The sequence below is a fragment of the Ahaetulla prasina genome, chromosome 5 (genome assembly GCF_028640845.1).
Source record: "Ahaetulla prasina isolate Xishuangbanna chromosome 5, ASM2864084v1, whole genome shotgun sequence".
Lineage (NCBI taxonomy): Eukaryota > Metazoa > Chordata > Lepidosauria > Squamata > Colubridae > Ahaetulla > Ahaetulla prasina.
The window spans coordinates 95,553,859-95,577,386 of record NC_080543.1 but is presented as its reverse complement, the minus strand read 5'-3'; the positions used below and the strand labels follow the sequence as shown (position 1 = coordinate 95,577,386).

The following is a 23,528-nucleotide window of genomic DNA, read 5'->3' as shown; positions in this document are numbered from 1 at the left end:
AAATATACAAATAGAATGAGACTATTGCCTTATACATTGTAAGCCGCCCTGAGTCTTCGGAGAAGGGCGGGGTATAAATGTAAACAAAAAAAAAAATTGGGCAAGGTATAAAAACTGTAAGATAAATGCATACATGGTTAAAAGGATGTATATATCATTAAAAATGGAAACAAATGAAATGATTACAATGCTGCATGGAAAACCGAATTCTGACGAACTAGAAACTGTGTTGGAACACACCCAAGAGGATAAAGAAACTATGAATGAGAAGCAAGAGAGTGATATTGAAGACAAAGACAAAGATATTGACTATGAAAAATCAAATGATTATGTGGGGAGTAACAATGAAAAGAGAGATCTGGGAGAAAAGGGATACGATTAGGAACAAAGGTGAACTTTAAATATTACATTGGGATTAACAATGAGAAAAATAGAGAGGGTGGAAAGAGACAAAGAGAGAAAGAAGAGGGGAAAAGAAAAATACTTAAATGATTACACTGGGATTAACAGTGGGAAAATAAGAAAGATGGAAAGGGGAAGGAGGAGAGCAGATGGAAATACAGGGCAAATCAGGAGAGTAAAGGATTTTAAAATGAAGGGAAAAAAAGAGAGAAAACAAGAAAATGGGATAAAAGAAGATAGGAGTAGTTGATGAAAAGGAAAACATGTTCTATAGATTTAGAATTATAACTGAATTGAAGTAAGATTTATAAGTATAAATGAATTTTAGCAAATTCAATATATGAGATTGTAATACTTTGAATGTCTTTAATGGTAATAATGGAATTTAGCTAAAGCATCTGATATTATAGAATGTTTTTAATGGTAATTATGGAACTCAGCTATAGTTGAGAGCTCAGCATTTGAAATTATATTATATTAGGAAGATTAATTTAGTTTTTGACTATGGCTTACTATGAAGAGATATAAACAAATATATACATTTGAAAAAACAATGGAAAATTGGGTTTATTTAAAAAAAACAATGGGAAATGAGAAATAGAAATGAATGGCTTTAATGTTATATGTGTAAAATTGTATGAACATTAATATTTGTGATTGGAACAGGAAAATTACTTAGAATTATAAAATAACTGAAGTAAGATCTACAAGTATAAATGAACTATAGTAAATGCAATATACGAGGTTGTAATATTTGAAATGTCTTTAATTGCAAATATGGAACTCAGCTAAAACATTTGAAATTATATTATATTGTGAAGATTAACTTAGTTTAAAAAGCAATGGAAAAATTGGGTTTACTTAAAAAAAATAATGGGACTTGAGAAATAGAAATGAGTTATTTTAATGTTATATATTTAAGTGAATTGTAGTAAGGTATTTGATTGTAGTATTTGGAAAAGTTGAGAAAGGAAAAAATGGAAAAGAGGCAAGTAACTGGATTATATATGTAAAATTGTATGAATATTAATTTTTGTGACTGGAATAATGGAATTTAGTGAAAAAGCTTAAAACTATATTATGTTGTGAAAAAGGAGTAATGGGGTTAAATGTTAGAAAATGATTTTAAGGGTTTTAACGGAGGAAGCAGAGAGAGGAGGAAAAAAAAGAAAAATTGATTAAGAATAGAGATTGGGGCGAATGGTAAGATTAGTTATATAACAGAAATAAGGAAAAGAAAATAAATATAGAGAAAAAATTATAGAGAAAAAATATTATAGCAAAAAGTGAAATATATAAATTGTGTTGGGAGATAGCTAAAAACTGTACAAACTTGTGACTCGGCTAATACTCTGTTCAGAAAAAATGCATTGTTTGTTTGTAGTGTATGTTTGTTAAAAAATAAAAAACTTTTTTTAATAAAGTTTTTTTACTTTGCCCAGTACTGTATGTAAAGAAACAAGCAGAAACACAGGTTTCTCTTGAAAAACAATTCCACTATCCAAGTGTTGTGAAGCAGAGTTGCAAGGTAAGAAAGATAGTCTATATGGATGCATAGTATTATAACTAGGTCTTACTTGCTGGTATTCAGAATGAAGTTTCGAAGAATCTAATTTTGAGCATTCAATTTGCACTTTATCAGGCATGAATGACATGGCTTGTAACTGAAAGATAAACAGGAGCTGTATGCATATTGCACCCATCTAGATGGATTAACCTTAGACCCAGATCTCCAATGTCAAGTTACGTTATTCCTTTATTATCTAAGAACTTATTGGGTATTAAATTTAGTATTATTGAAAATAGAACAATTAAGTCCATGTCCCAGAATTGCCAAATAAATATGTCCCCAGCAGTCCAAGTTATTGAAGAAATCATCTTAAAACACTTAAAGACAGTGGTGTGAGAAACATATACTTACTGAAGTTGTGTGAGTTGGGGATCCTGAACTTGTGGGCCAGGAAGGTACAAAATCTGTAGCTGAAGAATCCCAGATGGATGAAGGAACATTGCTAAACTCATTCCAGTTTCGCTGAGCATCCTGACCATAAACAGACTGTGACACTCCAAGCTTGCTGAAAACTTCTAAGAGAAGGCAAGAAAAGTAAGGCAGATGTAACTTCTACTTTAAATACAAGGCCTTGATTTTGAATAAATTAACAAAACATTGGCATCCTGAAATAGAAGCCTTCACATCAAGGCTAAATCTAATCAGATATTAGCTATATAAGTGTACTGGAGATACTATCTGAGAAGACCAAAATGTCTTTGCTATAATATTTATTTATTTATTTATTTATTTATTTATTTATTTATTTATTTATTTATATTTATATACCGCCCTATCTCCCTAAGGACTCAGGGCGGTTCACAGGCAGTTAAAACACACATAAATACAGATTAAAACAACAATTAAAAACTTATTCTATAGCCTAATTTTAAAACAATATAAATAATAAAACCCTTAAAACCAATTTTTAAAATCTAATCCAGTCCCGCAGATGAATAGGTGTGTTTTAAGCTCATGACGAAAGGTGGGGAGGACGGGAAGTTGACGAAGTCCTGGAGGGAGTTCGTTCCAGAGGGTGGGAGCCCCCACAGAGAAGGCCCTTCCCCTGGGTGTCGCCAGACGGCACTGCCTAGCTGACGGCACCCTGAGGAGTCCCTCCCTGTGAGAGCGCACGGGTCGGTGAGAGGTATTTGGTAGCAGTAGGCGGTCCCGTAAATAGCCCGGCCCTATGCCATGGAGCGCTTTAAAGATTGTCACCAGCACTTGAAGCGCACCCGAAGGCCACAGGTAGCCAGTGCAGTCTGCGCAGGATAGGTGTCACACGGAGCCACGAGGCTCCTCTATCACCCGCAGCCGCATTCTGGACTAACTGAAGCCTCCGGATGCCCCTCAAGGGGAGCCCCATGTAGAGAGCATTGCAGTAATCCAGGCGAGACGTCACGAGGGCGTGAGTGACCGTGCATAAGGCATCCCGGTCTAGAAAGGGGCGCAACTGGGACACCAGGCGAACCTGGTGGAAAGCTCTCCTGGAGACGGCTGTCAAATGGTCTTCAAAAGACAGCCGTTCATCCAGGAGAACGCCCAAGTTGCGCACCCTCTCCATCGGGGCCAATGACTCGCCCCCAACAGTCAGCCGAGGGCTCAGCTGACTGTACCGGGATGCCGCATCCACAGCCACTCTGTCTTGGAGGATTGAGCTTGAGCCTGTTTCTCCCCATCCAGACCCGTCGGCTTCCAAACACCGGGACAGCACTTGATAGCTTCATTGGGGTGGCCCGTGGAAAAGTACAGCTGGGTGTCATCAGCGTACAGCTGGTACCTCACACGAAGCCACTGATGATCTCACCCAGCGGCTTCATATAGATGTTGAACAGAAGGCGAGAGGATCGACCCCGCGGCACCCCACAAGTGAGGCGCCCGGGCCGACCTCTGCCCCCCTGTCAACACCGTCTGCGGTCGGTCGGAGAGATAGGAGGAGAACCACCGATAAACGGTGCCTCCCACTCCCAATCCCTCCAACCGGCGCAGCAGGATACCATGGGCGATGGTATCGAAAGCCGCTGAGAGGTCTAATAGGACCAGGACAGAGAAACAACCTCATCCCTGGCCCTCCAGAGATCATCCACCAACGCGACCAAAGCCGCCTCCGTGCTGTAACCGGGCCGGAAACCGGACTGAACGGGTCTAGATAGACAGTTTCATCCAGGTGCAGGGAAACTGATATGCCACCATATTTCAACAACCTTCGCCGCGAAGGTTGGAGACCGGACGATAATTACCTAAAACAGCCGGGTCCAGGGAGGGCTTCTTGAGGAGGGGCCTCACCACCGCCTCTTTCAAGGCGGCCGGAAAGACTCCCTCCAACAAGGAGGCACTCGTAATCGCCTGGAGCCAGCCTCGTGTCACCTCCTGAGTGGCCAGCACCAGCCAGGAGGGGCACGGGTCCAGTAAACACGTGGTGGCATTCAGCCTACCCAACAACCTGTCCATGTCCTCGGGAGCGACAGGGTCAAACTCATAATATATATGCTGCCATAGAGCAAGTCAATATAAACATCCAGAATTTTGTTTTTAATGATTGTTTTATAAGTCAGTCTTTTGCTGATTTTTGTCTTAAGTTTATAAATAGTTTCTCATTTGTTTTTTTGGTTTGGGGGGGGATTATACTTTACTTGTTAAATTATTGTTTTCAAAAAATTGTCATAATTACTTCAATTTTGCTAAATACCTTAGCAGAGAGGGAGATTATCCTGGATTTAAAATGATTCCCCTCAAACCAAAAAACAAATGAGGAATTATTTATAAACTTAAGACAAAAATACTATGAATGTGTATCTTCTCACCCTACCAATCTATGCCAAGTCTAAATAAAGATAATCCTGGAATTTCTCTATAAAATGTGTACATGTCTCACATTTGTGTATGCATACAAATCTGAAGCTATGCTGCAATAAAGGGAAGGCTAATAAAAGGCACTATTAAGAGATAGATTGGTTATAAAATGTGTACAGGTAGTCCTTGTTTAGTGTCTGCCTCATTTAGTGACTGTTCACAGTTATGAAAGGGATGAAAAAGTAACTTTGTGATCAATACTTGCATTATGACCTTCACAAGTCCGTAAAAGCAAAGGAAAGCTGAAGTGAGACAATAAGGACAGTCCTGGCTTCACTTACCAACTGTTTTTTTTAACAATTGAGTTGCCACTCCTGATTTTGATCATTAAAGGACTATCTGTGTATCATTATTAAATAAACTTATTTCCTAACTAACATTTGTCTCATACACAGGAACACACAAAGGCAAACACCTGCATATTCTGTTCTCTCCTTCCAGCAGACATAGCCATCCCCCATGCAATATAAGTGGAAAATTTTAATACTTTCATTAGAATATAAATGCAAAACTTGAAAACATCAGTATTTAATATTTGTAATATTAGTCAGAATAATTAACTACTTTTTGAAGCTGTGCATAAGTATATTAGTTGATTTTTGGATTTTTTAATTCTACCTTTACTATTTTTGCAAATAATTCAAGGCAGAAAACATACCTAATACACCTTCCTGCTCCTATTTTTCTCACAAAAACTCCTCTGTTAGGTGCGTTGGGCTGAGAGAATGACTCAGCTGCCTTTCATGCAGGACTAGAACTCACTGTCTCCTGGTTTTTAGCTTACTGACTTATTTTCTGAGTTATGTTCTACTCATATCACTTACCTCCAGTTAAATTAAAAGAGTTTCCAAATGCTGAGAAAGAGTTCAAAGGTGTAAAATCTGGACTGCTAGGATTGCTAAGAGGACTCCACAAACCAGAACTAAGAGAAAAGAAGGGCATTTTTGTTAGGAAAAATCATTTCTGTAAGATAAACCACAAAATACAATTAAACATTATATGGACTATCAATTTCAGCAACTCAAAATCATATTTAGTGAAAATACTAATAGAAAAATTCCTGCTCTGAGTTATTGATATGTATATGCCATGAGAACTGCACTTAAAAAAATTAGATAATTTACAAAACCATTAGATAACTGAATTAAGTCATTTTGGTTTACCCATAAGTCAGAAAGGCATTATCATTCAATATCATGTTGGAGTTTTGAACCACTGTTCTAATAAAAACCTGTAGACATGCAATGCTATGTTATTTGCTTGCCCTTCAGATTCAACTATTTAAATAAGGCAAGTTTTTAAACATAGAAAAACAGAGATGTAAGCTTCTGAAACATATCCTAATAGGTTTAGAGTTTTTTCCCTTTTAAAAAGATTACCTGTCAGAGCCATCGCTGTCCACAGCTGTGTGTGAAATGCTCATACAGCCAGAAGACTCAGCTTTAATTGGTGAAGACTTTGCTAGGCCACTGCCACCTGGAAGTTTTAATTAGCAAATAAGATGATATTGGCATTGCAGGCTACCACAAAAATTGCTTTTCCAAGTTTCTGTGTTACCTGGGCTTTTATCATAACCAGCAGCTACAGCAGCAAAAGTAGGATTTCCATTCCTGCCAGGAAGAGAAGCTGCCTTTGTCACCTTATGCTTGGCACCACTAAGCAGTTTGCTTTTCGAGTCTCTACAAAAAGTGGAAAGACATATATTATTCCTTACAATGTACTAATATTGGAATTTGTGGTGACAATTTATATCCTGAGCAGAGAGCAAAACAATGTGAACTGTTAGCATCATTATAAAAGCTAACTATTACAAGTACAGGCAGTCCTTGTTTATTGACAGGAATTGGGACTGGGAACTCTGTTGCTAAGTGACATGGGTGTAAGGCACAATATTATGTACAAAAGCAGTTTTGACACTCCTAATATATGGTATTCTCATCCAAATCCGCTCCTTTCATATTTGTTTTTAATTAATTGTTTAATTAACTCTTGTCAAATTATTTAGAAATCTGACTTGATTGCTAAGAATGTAAATATATCTCAATCTTCTATAGAAACATTAGACTCTCTGAATAAATTGCTTCATACATTTGGAAGAGAACTTTCAGTCACAAAGAAAAGGCATACACTAAAATGTATTTGATACAGTAAGGGTACAAAACTCTGGTGTTTAGTTTTTATCTGAACATACTTGCAGTTGTTCACAATGCTGCTATAACTATTCCGTGTGGCATAGGCCAATGACGCAGGTGGTGGAGATGGAGAGGCAGATGTTGGTGAGGTCTGTCTTTGCTTCAGAAAAGCATCTGCACTAATTGTTTGCAGAGACAACTTATAAAGGTTGTCAGAAGCTGGAATGAGAACACAATTGTTAAAGTCCCTCATATTCATTTTCCTAAAAAACATTTAGTAGAGAACCAAACTGAATGTCCTTTAAGCCAGATACATATGCTACTTAAAGCTGCATGCTATTCAAGACAAACTAGGGAGAGCAGTGAAGCCCAGTACATCTAATTTGCAAAAATTGTTTCAAACTCTCACCTACCTCCCCTCTATTTTTATAATAGTTTTTCCTAGGACAGTTGAGGGTGGTGGTTAAAAAAACCCCTTTCAATGTAACTTACTGTAGTTTCTATGTATCTTACTAAAGAACTGTGTGAACACCCTTTTACATTTTAAAGAAAAATCTCTGAATATTAAGATATCAAATGCTAAGTTATTGTGTTGTTATATTTTAAAAGTCTGGACACTTTCCCTATTCAGTGAAAAACTGAAATGGGTGTTGGTCTTGAACTGTACAAAAGAAATTCCAATTATTTCTTCCACTAACAAAAGAATGAAAGTCTGATATATATGAGCTTCAGAAATTCTGTCAAGCTCTGTAGTTTAAGTTCAAATGCAGAAGAATTTACTAAAGAGATGCTGCAAGGTTTGAAAAATAGTATTTCTCGTGTAAGTAACCTTTTATGTTAAATTAGAGAACTTTGTGACTCCTTGGATGATGATTTCAGAGAAAAGCAGTGGGAATGGGAACAACTTCCAACTTCCGGCCGGCTTGTCCGTTGGCTTTCCTTGCAGGAAGCATTGGAAATCACAATCATGTGACCATGGAGATACTGCAATGGTCACAACCTTGCAAATAAAATTAGACTAAGTATTGTAGAAATTTCAATTCCTCTGAAGTAATGAATTACAGATTTTTATACATTCTTTAAGTTAGTGGATTTTAGGCATCTTGATTCAAAAAACTGTAGCAGTATAATGCAGTTTAACTTGAGGGTACAAACAGATAAGCACAATGAGAATTTTAGCAGTATGTAGATGACCTTCAGAATAGGTAGGTTTCACTTCACTTTCCCTTTATTGTTTTGTTGGAAAAAAATATTTGGAAAAAAAAAATGGGCTGTGTCATCATAAAGTGGAACTGACACATGGTAGAGATGAATGAAATGGAAAATATCCTTTTTTTCCCCAAACCTGAAACAAAATGTAGTATTTTGGAAAGTTTTCCTGAATTTTTATAGATTGGTTACAGTCTTGCAGAAATGAAACTTGAAACATTTGGTTGTTCTCTGCTTTGAATGAAACAAAATCCAGAGGATTCTATACTGATTTTACAAGTGGAGGAGGTTAAGGCTGGGGAGATACCTCCTCCTCTTACACATGGGCATTGTGCTGACCCAGCCAGCCTCCGAACTTCCCAACACCTCCCCTATTTTCAACAATCACCACTAGATTAGATTTAGATTTAGATTTATTGGATTTTTATACCGCCCTTCTCCCGAAGGACTCAGGGCGGTTCACAGCCAAACTAAAAACAACAATTATATACACAATAAAACAATAGTTAAAAAACTTATTAAATACGGCCAAAATTAAAACCATTTAAAACCATAAAAAACCCATAAAATTGATATCAAATATTAAAAACTATTAAAAATTTCTATGCTAATCCTGCGCGAATAAACAGGTAAGTCTTCAACTCGCGGCGAAAGGTCCGAAGGTCAGGCAGTTGACGAAGTCCTGGGGAAAGTTCATTCCAGAGGGTGGGAGCCCCCACAGAGAAGGCCCTTCCCCTGGGGGCCGCCAGCCGACATTGCTTGGCAGACGGCACCCTGAGGAGTCCCTCTCTGTGTGAGCGCATGGGTCGGTGGGAGGCATTCGGTAGCAGTAGGCAGTCCCGTAAGTACCCTGGCCCTAAGCCATGGAGCGCTTTAAAGGTAGTGACCAACACCTTGAAGTGCACCCGAAAGACCACAGGTAGCCAGTGCAGCCTGCGCAGGAGTGGTGTTACATGGGAGCCACAAGCGGCTCCCTCTATCACCCGCGCAGCTGCATTCTGAACCAACTGGAGCCTCCGGGTGCTCTTCAAGGGGAGCCCCATGTAGAGAGCATTGCAGTAATCCAAGCGAGAGATAACAAGAGCATGAGTGACCGTGCATAGGGCATCCCGGTCAAGGAAGGGGCGCAACTGGCGAATCAGACGAACCTGATAAAAAGCTCTCCTGGAGACAGTCGTCAAGTGATCTTCAAAAGACAACCACCCATCCAGGAGAACACCCAAGTTGTGCACCCTCTCCACCGGGGCCAATGTTTTGCCCCCAACAGTCAGCTGCGGCTGCAGTTGGCTGTACCGGGGTGCCGGCATCCACAGCCACTCCGTCTTGGAGGGATTGAGCTTGAGCCTGTTTCTCTCCATCCAGACCCGTACGGCTTCCAGACACCGGGACAGTACTTTGACAGCTTCGTTGGGTTGGCCTGGGGTGGAAAAGTACAGCTGCGTATCATCAGCGTACAGTTGGTACCTCACCCCAAAACTATTGATGATCTCACCCAGCGGCTTCATATAGATGTTGAACAGGAGAGGTGAGAGAATCAACCCCTGCGGCACCCCACAAGTGAGGCGCCTCGCGGTCAATCTCTGCCCCCCTGCCAACACCGTCTGCGACCAGTCAGAGAGATAGGAGGAGAACCACCAATAAACGGTGCCTCCCACTCCCAAACTCCCCAGCCGGTGCAGCAGGATACCATGGTCGATGGTATCAAAAGCCGCTGAGAGGTCTAATAAGACCAGGGCAGAGGAATAACCCCTGTCCCTGGCCCTCCAGAGATCATCAACTGATGGTCCCCCTGCAGGATATTAAAAGAAACCCTCAGGATTCTTTTTGGTCTAATTTTTAATCCATCCAACCCATTGAGAAGAATCCTATTTTCATTTATACCAGAAACAAAACAGCTCTTTTTTATGCAGGTCAAGTCTAAAATGTAGCACATATGTTTCAATTTGGACATAGGGCAATTAAAACAAGCTGTTCTGGGTACAAAATGTTTGCATATCCAGGACTTGGTGGATACTTACAGCTGCCTTCTTTGTGAATTGGTACTGAATCCCACTCTGGTGGCGGTGAATCTTTTTCTCCTTCTGAACTGCTGGTATTGCCTAATTCTTGACCAGAGCCACTAGAGAAAAACTTTGCTAATGATGATGGCCTGCTATCCATTATTTTCATGCTTGTACCTACAGCGAAATAATAATTAAAAAAAACTATAATTACTAAGTTATTACTATAACTTCTTTACCCTCACAAGTAAGATCAATAAATAAGAATAAAAGAACTGAAGCCCATTTCAAATTATTTCAAAATTTGAAAATTTTGAAAATAAAATTCCTTATTTTAGCAGTGTTAAACCATACCTTTCATTTTCTGGAAGTTTCTTGATTTGAGTCCATTCGTGCATGTATGCGGAGCAGATAGCTTTGATGAAAAGTTTTTGTGCTGTTTATTTTCAAGTGATGAACACGATGCCTCGAAGGAACTAAAGCAAAATTACAAGCACATACAAAAAAAGTCTTTGTAGTAGACCGACTGGTGAAAAAAACCTTACATTCATAAAATGCAGAACAGATTATCAGTTTCTCTGATCTTCATCAATAAGATATTCTTAGATTTAATTGTTGTAACAGCAGAAAAATGTCTGATTACGTTCTATTTGCAGAAAGACTTCTGTTGGGCAAAATACTTTATTAATTTTAATTCTCCTTTTCTCAGTTTATATTAGAACCATGTTTCACAGTCTCCAGAGCCTCGTTAGCATAGAAGACACCACATCAACAATCACTGATTTATTTCTGTAAATCATGTAACAACTGAGACCAAAGGCCACATCATTTTCCATATACTTAGTAAAAAATGTATAACTATTTGGATTATACTATGATAGTATATAGATACCTTGGCTTTAAATCTGTTGGAGCATCTTTCTTGCTCATTGATAATTTTTTACTTTTCTGCTTTACTTGTATTTCATTTTCCTGTTTCTCTGGTATTAACTGTTTTCCCTTTTGTTTTTCTGGCTCCTGAAAGTAGAAATGGCATGATTGAAACCTTTAAATATATTCAAGTTGTGAATAAGGTTCTAGAAAGCAGTATTTTCAATACTGAGAAAAATCAAGAACACAGGGGAGGTGAGGGCGTAACCTCAGACTGACAGAAGGAAAGTTCAAAAGTAATGTTAGAAAGTATTATTTCACAAAAAGAGTAGTGGAAAATTGGAACCAACTTCCAGTGAAAGTAGAGGGTCAATCATTAGTAACTGAATTTAAATATGCTTGGGATAAACACATGTCTATCATCTGACAAAAATTAAAAATAAAAGAAAAATTAAGAAAATATAAAAATATTTAAAAATAATAAATTAATTAAAAAGGAAACAAAAAAGAAACTCAAAGGACTTGATGGACTACTACCGTGTTTCTCTAAAAATAAGACCTGGCCTTATATTTTTGGGGGGCTCCAAAATAAGCACTAGGGCTTATTTTCAGGGAAACACGATTTCTGGGTGATTAGCCTGGCTGGGAGCCCCACGCCCTGACATGCACGCAAGAGGCGGCAAGCATGCGGGGTTGATGGTATGGCCAGCAGCTGCAGACAGCCAGTCCCTTGGTTGGCGCACTCTGGGACTGTGCAGCCCGCAGGTGAGTTGATTCCCTTTCCAAGCAGCAGACGGGAGGCAGAGGTGCTGGAGAAGGCAGGTGATCTGGACACATTGCTTGAGCTGTGGGTAAGCCAAGAGTCGGTGGGCTGGAGCGGTGGCCGCGGGGGGCTCGTCTTCATGCGGTGGCACTGGTAGCAGAGGGAGGCAGAAGTGTGGGGCAGAAGCCAGGCGATCTCAATGCGCCGCACAGGCTGCAGGCAAGAAACGCAAAGACAGCTCCAGACCACTGACTCTTGGCTTTTCCACAGCATGTCCAGATTGCATGTCTCCCCGTGCCTGCTTCTTGGACAGGGAATCAACTCACTTGGGTTGCGCAGGCTGTGGCTGCTGTTGGACACCATTGGCCCGCGCACTTGCTGCCTCTTGTGCTGGCCATGCTCTTCACTGGGGCTTATTTTTGGGGTAGGGCTTATATTAGGCAATGCTTTTACAAACGAGGCTAGGGCTTATTTTTTGGGTAGGGCTTATTTTCGGGAAAACACGGTAGCTCTTTATCTGCCATGGTTATATGTTTCTAAATCAAAAACAAAATAAAATTTTAATTGGATTTCAAATTTTCATATTTTTAAAGGAAATAATTTTATTATACATAAATTTTTTTCTCTAAGCAGTCTCACAAAAATGACCAAATGTTTATTAAACATTATGCATTAATCTTATATGACTTTATTATCTTCTTATCTAAGAAGTTGGATTAATATAATTCTACCTTCTAGAAATAGCCCTTTAATCATATAATCTAGTTTTTCATTCTAAAATTAGAAATTTGAAACCTGCTTATATCTGTTTTCTGAGTATTCTTCCTAAAAGGTATATCAAACTTTAAAGAGCACTTGGACAGACCTTTAACTAAATAATCACTTTTCTATAATGCTATGCCTTATGGATGGTTTGTCCAAATAACTTTTTGTATATCTCTAAAACTCTGGATGTTGCCTGCATTGTCAATTGGTCCTAATTCCACTCTAGCAGTGTTAAGTCTATTTTTCCTTCCAAACTAATAGTTTTGTGAGTTAATTGTGAATTAGGACACAGGAAGAAACTTTGCTAAAGGTTCAGCACAAGATTGCCTCATATTTTAACACTATAAAATACAGCAACAGATGGAAGAGGATCGCCATATCAAATAATATATCTGCTTATAAAACTTAAAAACTACAGTGATGTTGATAATTAAAAAAAATCTACTGAAGGCATTGATAGACAATATTCTAGTTTTTAAAATGCTATCCAAGCTATTCCTATTAAAATTCTGTACCTCTTTCAGAACAGCTTCTGTATCTGGATTTGAAGTTTCTGTTGTGGTTGAAGAACTGTCATCATCTGCTAGAGCATCTCTTAATTCATCCTCTTGTTGCCTACCCTTTCCCCTGTGCTCCTTTTCTTCACGCTTCTTTGGGGGCTTAGATTTTCGCTGAAATTGTTTTCCTTTCCCTAGGATGATAAAGGTAGTTACATTGTTTCAAAATTTATTAAACCTCCCAGATCAACATGCTTTATAAAACATTAAACAAACAGATATCAAACTAAAATAGTAAAAGAGAAAATCATAGCTAGATGCTTTCTGACATGACACATTCTGATATAAACTAGTTTCAGCTTTGGATTGTTCTTATAGTGGTCATGACAAAGCAGTATTTTGCTGTATTTTTCTACATTTCTAAAGAATTATAACTAATAGAAAAATGTATTCTCTTCCATTGTAATTTAGTTTGGTGGTTGAAGTGGTTTAAAAAATGATAATATTAATTCAGAATGCCTTACATGAAACAGTAGATAACTCAGCAGTACAGTAAATATGATGATGATTCAGTGATGCCCTCCCTGCAGGAACAGGTTTGGTTCTGGAAGTGAAGGTTGCTATACCTCCCCTTCCAGAACCCAAAGCATTAATCCTCAGAAAACAACCTCTTTTGTGAGGGATAGAGAGAATTCTGTATAAATGTACATTAAAAAGGCCTATTCCACAGGCTGTTATACAGGTAAGAAATTCTTCTCTATTCCTGTACATCTTTGTTTGTCTCAATTCAGGATATATTTCTAGAAATTGTATAAGGTCCTGAGACCCTAGTATTATCAATGGGGAAAAAACACTGAGAATCCATAATAGATCAAGTGTGAGGCTATATTCCCCCTTGTGATCGAGTCAAACATGATCACAAGAATTAACTGGGATAGATATAAACTTTTGCCTGTATTTCAATCAGTAATTCATTTTTGGGTCTCTGCTAATACATAATTAAGTTCTAGTGTCAAGCCTGCATGTGAAGCATTGGTCTTAAGAGATTGGCTTGAATTGCTGTCGTTTTTTTACATTTTTACAGTTACACATATGTGTACGATAAAGTATGAGACTCGGCACTAAATTTGCTCAAATCCAATTGCTGTTGATTTTCTATTTATGAAGGACTTTATTGTATTGTAAATAAAATAACAATTGTTCATTATTTCTATGATACTCTTTAGAGCAGTGATGGGTAAACTTTTCCGGACCGAGTGTCCAAAGTGTGCACGAACCCCCAAAACACAATGTGTTTGGCCCCACACATGCCCCCTGCCCCATGCATGTGCACACAGCACCCCCACATGCGCCTCACCCCCCACATGCGCCCTGCCCATGCGCAGCAGAGACCTGAAGACCAACTGGCTGGCAGGAGGCGTGCGCGCATGCACAGCAGAGCTGAACTGGGACAATGGCTCGTGTGCCATCAGAGAGGGCGCTGCATGCCACCTCTGGCACGTGTGCCATAGGTTCACCATCATGGCTTTAGAGCAGGGGTGTCCAAACTTGGCCCCTTGAAGAGTGGTGGACTTCAACTCCCAGAATTCCCCAGCCACCATGAGCTATAAATATGAGCAAGTTGCTGGCTGGGCAATTCTGGGAACTGAAGTCCACCACTCTTCAAGGGGCCAAGTTTGGACATCCCTGCTTTAGAGGATAACACTTTTTAAGTCAAGTCTATATAACATGCTGCCTGCTAGAAATTATGGATGTATAACTATAAAATGACAATGTCTACAGCATACAAAGAGAATTTGTATAAGATGTTTTACAGGTGGCATCTACCTCCGACAAGAATTGCTAGAATGTTCAGGGATAAATCCAAAAAATGTTGGAAGTGTCATCAGACACCTGGATCATATTACCATATGTGGTGGACATGTGTTGAAGCAAAAAGATATTGGACTAAAATACACACATGGTTGGAGAAAATGATCAAAAAACATATTGACTTTAAGCCAGAAGTTTTTTTGTTGGGAATTATACCTGAAATATATACTAGATATGTAAAATACTTGATTGTGACTATCATTACAGCAGCCAGGATTGTGTTTGCTAAAAAGTGGAAAAATAAGAAATTACCTTCACAAGATGAAATTATTAGGAAGATGATGGAATGTGCAGAGATGAGTAAATTGACATTTGAAATTAGAGAAGAAGAACATAAGCAATATTATAAAATATGGGATTTATTTTATTACTGGTTAGAAGGAAAGATATGTTAGAAAAGACTTAGATTGAATAAGGGACCCAGATAATATAAGATATATGTACGAAAGAGAAGTCTATTTTGAAGTTGCACAAGAAGATATGTAAACACCCCACCAGCACATTGTAACTGGTTTGATGAGTTTTTTATGTTTGTTTGTTGTTAAAAAATAACATTTTTATTAAAAAAAAACATGCTGCCTGCTAAGCAGTTTTGTGCAGTCAATTGCATTTTTATTTAAAAAAATAACAATTTTGCTAGATCAGCATTTGTCTGCTTCTTGCCTTTACCCTAAAATCCCACTCAAAGTGAAAAATCAGGTCATGGAGCTTAAGCTAGTCACTGAGTCATCAAAGTGACTACAGAGATGTTCGGCTACCAGAATATATGGATTGTCGGGGTAAATGACCGGGGAGATTGTGATATGAAACAAAAGTTGGACTTTAAAAGAAGCAGAAGAGGATGAGTATTTGAACCTTTGAACTTTGGTAATTCAAACCAATCCAGAACTCTCACTAAAGGCACAAATGATCAGGCTCAAATTTTTATACTTTGGACAGATTATACAAAGATACAATTCTCTAGAAAAGGTTCTAATGCAGAAGGAGTGGAAGGAAAGGAAAGAAGAGGATGTCCAGCAGCAAGATGGATGGACTCAGCTAAGGTGGTTATGGGTGTACCGTTGAAAGAACAGGATAGGAATAGATTATCATGGAGGAGAAACTTAAGCTATGTGGTCACTTAGGAGTTGAAACAACATGATGGCATAAAATTAATAAAATACAGTATTTAGCAATAATTTTATCATAAATATTATTTTCATGTTATGGTTGGGATTGCTTGTTGGTAGAATTTTAGAGTAAAAATTTTATTGGTTTTAGTTAAGTTAAAACAACCTTGAGGTTTCAGGATATAGTTAACCTGAAAATTAAAATTTAGGTGACATTTATTTATTTATAAAATTTATATAGCCACCTCTCTTATGTGTGTGACCGGATGACACACAAAATTCAAATCAAACCATTAATCATCAAAAATTGTAAAATTTGAAATACAAGGGAGTGCATTCAAATCCCACATGTGATATAACCATATTTCAGATTCCTTATTTCCATGGTATCCTTTCCTGACATAGTGTTTATGAGTAAATTATTTTATTCACATTTACATAAAGTTATAGGTAAAGGTTTGGCTTCCTTGCATTCTATTAGATTTCTCAGGCTGGGGAAAAAAATGCCCCTATCTTTGAGACAAACAAAAAAAGACTTATGGGTAATGTATTTTGATGGATAATAATAGTTTCAAAACCTTGTACAGTGTTGACCTTTTGATCTGTCGTGTATCCAAAAATCATGGAGAGTGAGTGTATGTATGTGTATACAAGCAAGCATTTGTGTATGTTCACATTTTTTAAAGCTTGAAAACATAACACTAAAGTTTGTTTTGGTTCCCAGGATTCTTCTGCACAGAGACACAGACACACATATTAAAATGTTAGACCAGCTGCCAAATTCTTCTTTATCTCTAAAAACAATTCTGTCCCACTTCCAAAATATGCAATAGTGGTTCTCTTGCTTCCCTCTCCTCCCCAATTATGGAAATAGTATAAGCAGCTAGAATTGTAAGTTATTGCCTCTTCTGTCCTCTCCCTTATCTAGCAATATTCCTCCAAATCACCAATCACTTGATAAGCTTCAACCATTTGAAGTTACAATGGCACTGAAAAAGTGACTTAGGACCATTTTTCACTTATGACCCCTGAAGCATCCCCATGGTCATGTGATCAAAATTCAGATGCTTGGCAACCAACTTGGCAACCGTTCATATTTATGATGGTCTGGGGTCTTGTGATCATTTTTTGCGACTTTTTGAGAAGCAAAGTCAATGGGGAAGCCAGATTCGCTTAACAACCGTTTTACTAACTTCACAACTGCCGTGATTCACTTATTGCCACTTATTGTGGCAAGAAAGGTCGTAAAATGGAACAAAAGTTAATAAATGTCTTGCTTAGCAACATCAATTTTTGGGTTCAATTGTGGTCGTAAGTCAAGAATTACTTGTATATTAGTAGTTGCTGACTCAGATCAATAAAATCTTATACTGGTTTGCTCATAAAGAAGAAATGCATGATAGATGCTTGTCTTTAGAAATATTTTCTTTCAACAACCCGTTTTAACTTTAACTTTATATACTACTTAAAAGTACAGTTAATCAGGAATTTATTACCTTTATTTTTTGCTACTGGAGAAGGTGGTTGTTCTGTAAATACCTCTGGAGAAGGTGATTCTGGGTGATCAAAGTCTTTATCCATGGTTTCCATGAGAGTGGCAATATCAGAGTCTTCTGAACTATGCCTTGTGTTATTAGCACATTCTGAATGTGAAGGTGCAGGCTGCTGAATTTGTGATGAGGAACTTTCATTCTGCTGCTCTTGTTGCTGAGATACCACTGGTAGCTCCGGTAAATGTTGCTCTAATGAAACTGATGCATGCTGCTGGTTTGATTGCAAATTTTGTTTTGTACTTCTAGATTTCCTGCCTGCTGCATGATTCTGAGCTGCAGCATTAGAATCCAAGCAGACAGAACCTGCTCTGTTCATAGACTGTGCAGAACCTGCCTGCACAGAAGTTCTGTTTGCAATATTAGAACTGTTTTTAAATCTCATACTATCAACTTCAACTGAATTTCTATTGCTGTGTAGATTCACTGATGAGTTACATTGCTTATGACTTCCTGCACTGGATCGTGATGAGGAATTTCCTGGTCCATAGATTCCTCTGGAAGTACTGTGATTTGACTCTGATCCAAGGGGATTCAAGCTGAAATAAAAATAACCGCCTTTAAATCTCACAATGCAAATATTTAGAATATGGGGATCGACCTACTTACTAAAATGCATGAGATTTTAATGACTAGGTATTAAATTTAATTTTAATACCATAAAGAAATATGTGGAAAAATGTGGAATTTAATTTTGATCTAAAAGCTCAATATATAAATAAGTTTCCATTCCGTAATCACTGCTAACCCCCTTTTAAGATTCCATTGCCATTCTTTCTTCATGTACATATTTTCTGTATAATTGACTTTCAACCATATATTATCCTTAGAATTCTGCAAATAACTAAAGGCTGGTCTCATGCATCACTTATAATATATTCACATGATATAATCATACCAAAAGGATCTGTATATTAGGATAAGGATAAAGCTGTTCATTATTATTTATTTTTGCATTTTGATTTATATTCTACTTCTATTGCTATAAAATATACCATGGATTTACTAATTTGACATACATCCAGGATTAAAATAATCTTTAATTTTCAACCAATTTTGGGGAAATAATATATTAATTGGCATTTATTAGGCAATATAATATAAACAACACATTTGCCCAGTGAATTTTAATTCCGTAATTATTCTTTATATACACAGATCTGCTCAAAGTCCAATACAAACACATTTTGAGGGCAACATACATTCATGAAACTGTCACTTTAAAGCATTCAATTTCTAAGTAAAGCCATACTTTCCATCAGATGAAATTCCAAGTATTCTCCTGAGATCGAATGGCCTTCCCATATCAAAAGGAGGATTGGAAGCTTCAAAGGAAAGGCGCCTTCTAAATGGTTCCCAAATTCCTTGAGCTTCTAAATAGGCTGTTCCAATTACCAAAAGGAAGAGCACACTGCAAGAGAATTGTAAGTGCTTTTATTATTTTGATACTTAAAAATCAAAAGATACAATGGTAGTCTGTTTGCACTGATACTAATTATAAAATTCCTTGATTTACTAAACTATAAAATATATAAAATAAGCTTAAATATTGGCTCAACATAATCAGACAGGATTTGTTTTAATTTTTACTGGTTCAATTTATAAAAAATAAATAAATGGCAACCAGTGCAAGTATTTCAATAGTAGTTCTTTTACAACTGGTTGCCACATTCCACAGTCACTTGATTACAATTTGTGACTTTCCCAGTCAATTTCCAACAGGTACACAACTGGGGAAGCTGGATTCAATTAACAACAATGTGATGACTTAATGACCAAGGTAAAATGGTTGTAAAATTGATCTGGTTACATAATGATTCGACTTATTACCACATTAACTTATGATGGAAATTCTTGTCCCAACTGTGGGCATAGGTTGGGGACTACCTGCATGAAGACTTATTTTCTTAACAAGTAGAGAGCAAAAAAACAAAAAACAAAAAAGAAGAAGAAGAAGAAAAAGAGATACATAATACCTCATTATTCCTGAGACTACTATGTACAGTGCCAACTCCCAATTTGGTCTTGGCAAAGCTTCTGCACAAGTTGCTAACATATGATAGGGAAGAGATGCATTTAATACAAATATAAATTCTGAGCCTCCTGCTGTGGTTAGTTTCAATTCACGAATGACTCTGGAAGTAGTGAAATCTGGTGTAAACCTGTTGGAATAAAGAAAGACTTTCTACTTATCCAGGTTATATCATTTACAACAATAAAAAAGCAACTTTGCAAATTCTAATTAAGTTAGAGCCATTCTAAAAGTCCATGTCATTTTTGATGGTCCAACAGTAATCAATGCAATAACTTTCTTCAATTCTTGTTAAATAACCATGCAACAATACTGAAAAAGTGAAGCATATGAATGTTTTTATTTTAAAAAGGAGAAAATCCTTTCACATTTAGGTCTTGCTTGAATTTTGCTTTATTTCTTTCACTGTGCCATTTTTCATTATGAAACATTTTTGGGTGTTCATGCAAGATACATGGAAATAAAATAATATGGGGGTGTATAAAACTATTGAAAAATGCAAGAAACTTAACAGAACATCCACTATAATTTGCTCCTGCCCCAATTGTAGATAAAGGAAAGAAATAGTGAGGATATATCTAATGAACTTTCATATTCTATAACCCACAAGGTTCTTGGATATTTAGGCTATTTACGGTAAGTATAGGCTATCCTCCATCTTAGTTTCAGGAGGGATATTGAGTCCAAGATCGCTACATTCAGTCATGTACATACAGTATCCAGAAAGACCCCAGAATAAGGCATTATGATACATGAATAACTCTGGAGTAGTCTATAAATGAGGATTCAACCATCCAAGCCAAAAATATCTAAAAAGGTTAAATCATGGCTACTGGGCCAAAGTTTATTAAACTGAGTCATTTTGTTATTCATCTATTCATTTTGGATGATTAACAAAATGTCTCAATTTAATAAACTGTTCCGGTTGCCATGATTTAACCTTTTTAGATATATTCTGGAATAGTCAAATCAAAATCACATCAGTGTGATTTCTATTTAATGTTACTTCTTTTGGACAAAAACTCGAAAATAACTTCACATCACTAAAATTTCTTTTACCATTTGTATGATAAGCCACATCATTACTTAGGTTTGCAACTTTTTATAATACTATTTTATTTGGATTTATTTTAGTATCTTTGTTTTTATTTTTGGATTCTATTATACATTTTTCTGTTAAACGTATTTATAGAATGATGTAATTCTTTTATTAGATATTTTGCTTGTATCTGGCCTTAGGACTGTAATTAATTTGATGTGATTTGACTCTGGAGTAGTTGGTTATTAAAAATGTTATACGACCTACAAAATCGGGAAGGTTTCAGGACTTTTAGTATGGACCCATATGATATTCCACTGAAGCAAATAGTTTAGTATTGGAGGCAGATGCAGCAAACCTAAAAAAGGGGGCAAGGATGCCACTTCTTTATATAGAGTTGTAAGAATTAATAGATGTATATGATTGGATTCAGCATGTGATGATAAGTGATGATAAGGTCAGTGAGGTAATTAGGATGAAATCTGTGAGGTAATGGGCTGGAACTAAGAACAATGGTGCACATAGAAGAAGGATTTCATGAAAGTACCATATTGTTGTGTCTTGCCCGCTCTCAAAGCAGCCGGGGCCTTCTTATCTGCTCCCGAACACGGAGGAATGTATGCCTCCTGGCCCCAGCCCTGGCTCCATGCCCAGACAAGCTGCAGAGGAGGGAGCACCCCCCAGCCCCAGCCCTGGCTCCATGCCCAGGCAAACGGAGCAGCTAGACCCCTCCCCCTCCTCCACAGCATGTGAGCCTGAGGAAGGTTTATTTCCAACAGCTGCTGATTGGAGTGACCCTCGCATCAGAAAACTGGATAGGCGGAGGCAACAGAAGGAAGGGAGGGGCAGGCCTTAATGAGTGCTGAGTCATGGAGCCAAACCCCATGGCCTATATAAAGGATCTGCTTTCTGGCAGTCTCTGACTCAGGCAAAGTCGAACTTATCTTGCTGAAGTCACTTTCTGGTCTCCTGCCTGCTCTGAGGACTTTGCTAGGACTTTGGGCAGAGCTGCAGAGGCAAGCCTGATTCGGATTTCCCTGACCCGGCCGTCAGCGGAGGAGTGGGACACGACACATATTTTTCGCTCCATAAGATGCACTCCCCCCCCAAAAAAGTGGGTGGAAACGGTGCTGGTCCTTTGATGAATAGCAGCTGGGCTGAGGTGGTGGGGTCCTTTTATAGTATTGAACCCTGCCTCTTTTGTCTTTGTCATTGCCCTCCTCTTCTGTCTCTTTTCTGCAGTGCAGGAGTCAATAGGCAGAGCTGGCACATGAGAGGACACCTATCTGTGGTCCTCTCAGGCTCCGCCTGATATTTTGTTTCTTGTTTATCTCCTCTAAACCTAGGTGTGTCTTATGGTCAGGTGCGAAAAATACGGTAATTACTTTCTAGGAAGTTGTTTTCATGGGTTTATCTAATAGTTCTCCTGCTTCCTAGAGCATTTTCCTGGCCTCCTAGTATTTCCCCCCAGTTTTGGCCTTTTAAGTGCTTTCTGGCTAAACTGACAAGACATTATTTTTTTCCAAGTTCCTGGGAAGATAATTTAGGGGACGGAACATTTTCTCGTCCTAACCAACATTATATTTTCTCCTGCATCTACACATAGATTTTTTTATATAGTAAAAGGTAGGGATGTACAAGGCATTTTATTACTGAAATGTTCCATGAATGTTCTGGATAAAAATTGAAATGGAGTTCAATCTGGGCAGACAGGATTAGATGGATGAGGGAAGGCTGGGGAAAAAGCCCAAGGAATTTCCTTAGCAACTACATTTATGAACATTAAACATTAGTATCAAAGGTTTAAGGACACATAGGCCAGTGCACTGGCAGCAGCTATGAATGAAAAGCCTGGGAGACACTGAGGGAAGGCAACAATTATGTAGAATTCAGAGGGATGGGCAGGCCAGTCTGTTGGGATGCTAGGGGTGTTTGTGGCAGTGAGAAGAAAAATCGGGGGGGATTTGTGAGGACAGTGTTAGGGTTAAAAGAAGAGGGAAGAAATGAGTGATAGGCACTAACTTTGCCCTACAGGTGAAACTCAAAAAATTAGAATATCGTGCAAAAGTTCATTTACTTCAGTAATGCAACTTAAAAGGTGAAACTAATATATGAGATAGACTCAGTACATGCAAAGCGAGATAGTTCACGCCTAGATTTGTCACAATTCTGATGATTATGGCTGACAGTTCATGAAAACCCCAAATTCACAATCTCAGAAAATTAGAATAGTACATGAAATCAATAAAACAAGGATTTTACATAGAACAATATCGGAACTCTGAAAAGTATAAGCATGCATATGTACTCAGTACTTGATTTGGGCCCCTTTTGCATCAATTACTGCCTCAATGCGGCGTGGCATGGATGCTATCAGCCTGTGGCACTGCTGCGGTGTTATGAAAGACCAGGATGCTTCAATAGCGGCCTTCAGCTCTTCTGCATTGTTCGGTCTCAGGTCTCTCATCTTTCTCTTGGCAATGCCCCATAGATTCTCTATGGGGTTCAGGTCAGGCGAGTTTGCTGGCTAATCAAGCACAATAATCCCATGGGCATTGAACCAGGTTTTGGTACTTTTGGCAGTGTGGGCAAGTGCCAAGTCCTGCTGGAAAATGAACTCAACTTCCCTATAAAGCTCGTCTGCGGAAGGAAGCATGAAATGCTCCAAAATCTCCTGGTAGGCGGCTGCATTGACCCTGGACTAAATGAAGCACAGTGGACCAACACCAGCAGATGACATGGCTCCCCAAATCAACACAGACTGTGGAAACTTCACACTGGACTTCAAGCATCTTGCAGTGTGTGCCTCTCCATTCTTCCTCCAGACTCTGTGTCCTTGGTTTCCAAATGAGATGCAAAAGTTGCTCTCATCAGAAAAGAGAACTT

At 38.1% G+C, this 23,528-nt stretch overlaps 1 protein-coding gene across 1 annotated transcript in view; it reads right to left on the bottom strand.

Moving 5' to 3' along the window:
• Positions 1 to 23,528, bottom strand: part of TMEM131 (transmembrane protein 131) — a 116,161-nt gene that overhangs the window by 3,879 nt on the left and 88,754 nt on the right. The window contains exons 25-36 of the mRNA XM_058186245.1: positions 19,548 to 19,733; positions 18,824 to 18,982; positions 17,518 to 18,110; positions 13,059 to 13,234; positions 11,038 to 11,162; positions 10,500 to 10,621; positions 10,164 to 10,322; positions 6,996 to 7,155; positions 6,362 to 6,483; positions 6,184 to 6,280; positions 5,629 to 5,726; positions 2,324 to 2,487 (exon numbers count right to left, since the gene is read on the bottom strand). Coding sequence (XP_058042228.1) covers positions 2,324 to 2,487; positions 5,629 to 5,726; positions 6,184 to 6,280; positions 6,362 to 6,483; positions 6,996 to 7,155; positions 10,164 to 10,322; positions 10,500 to 10,621; positions 11,038 to 11,162; positions 13,059 to 13,234; positions 17,518 to 18,110; positions 18,824 to 18,982; positions 19,548 to 19,733 — 2,161 coding nt within the window. The remainder of the gene's footprint in view (positions 1 to 2,323; positions 2,488 to 5,628; positions 5,727 to 6,183; positions 6,281 to 6,361; positions 6,484 to 6,995; positions 7,156 to 10,163; positions 10,323 to 10,499; positions 10,622 to 11,037; positions 11,163 to 13,058; positions 13,235 to 17,517; positions 18,111 to 18,823; positions 18,983 to 19,547; positions 19,734 to 23,528) is intronic.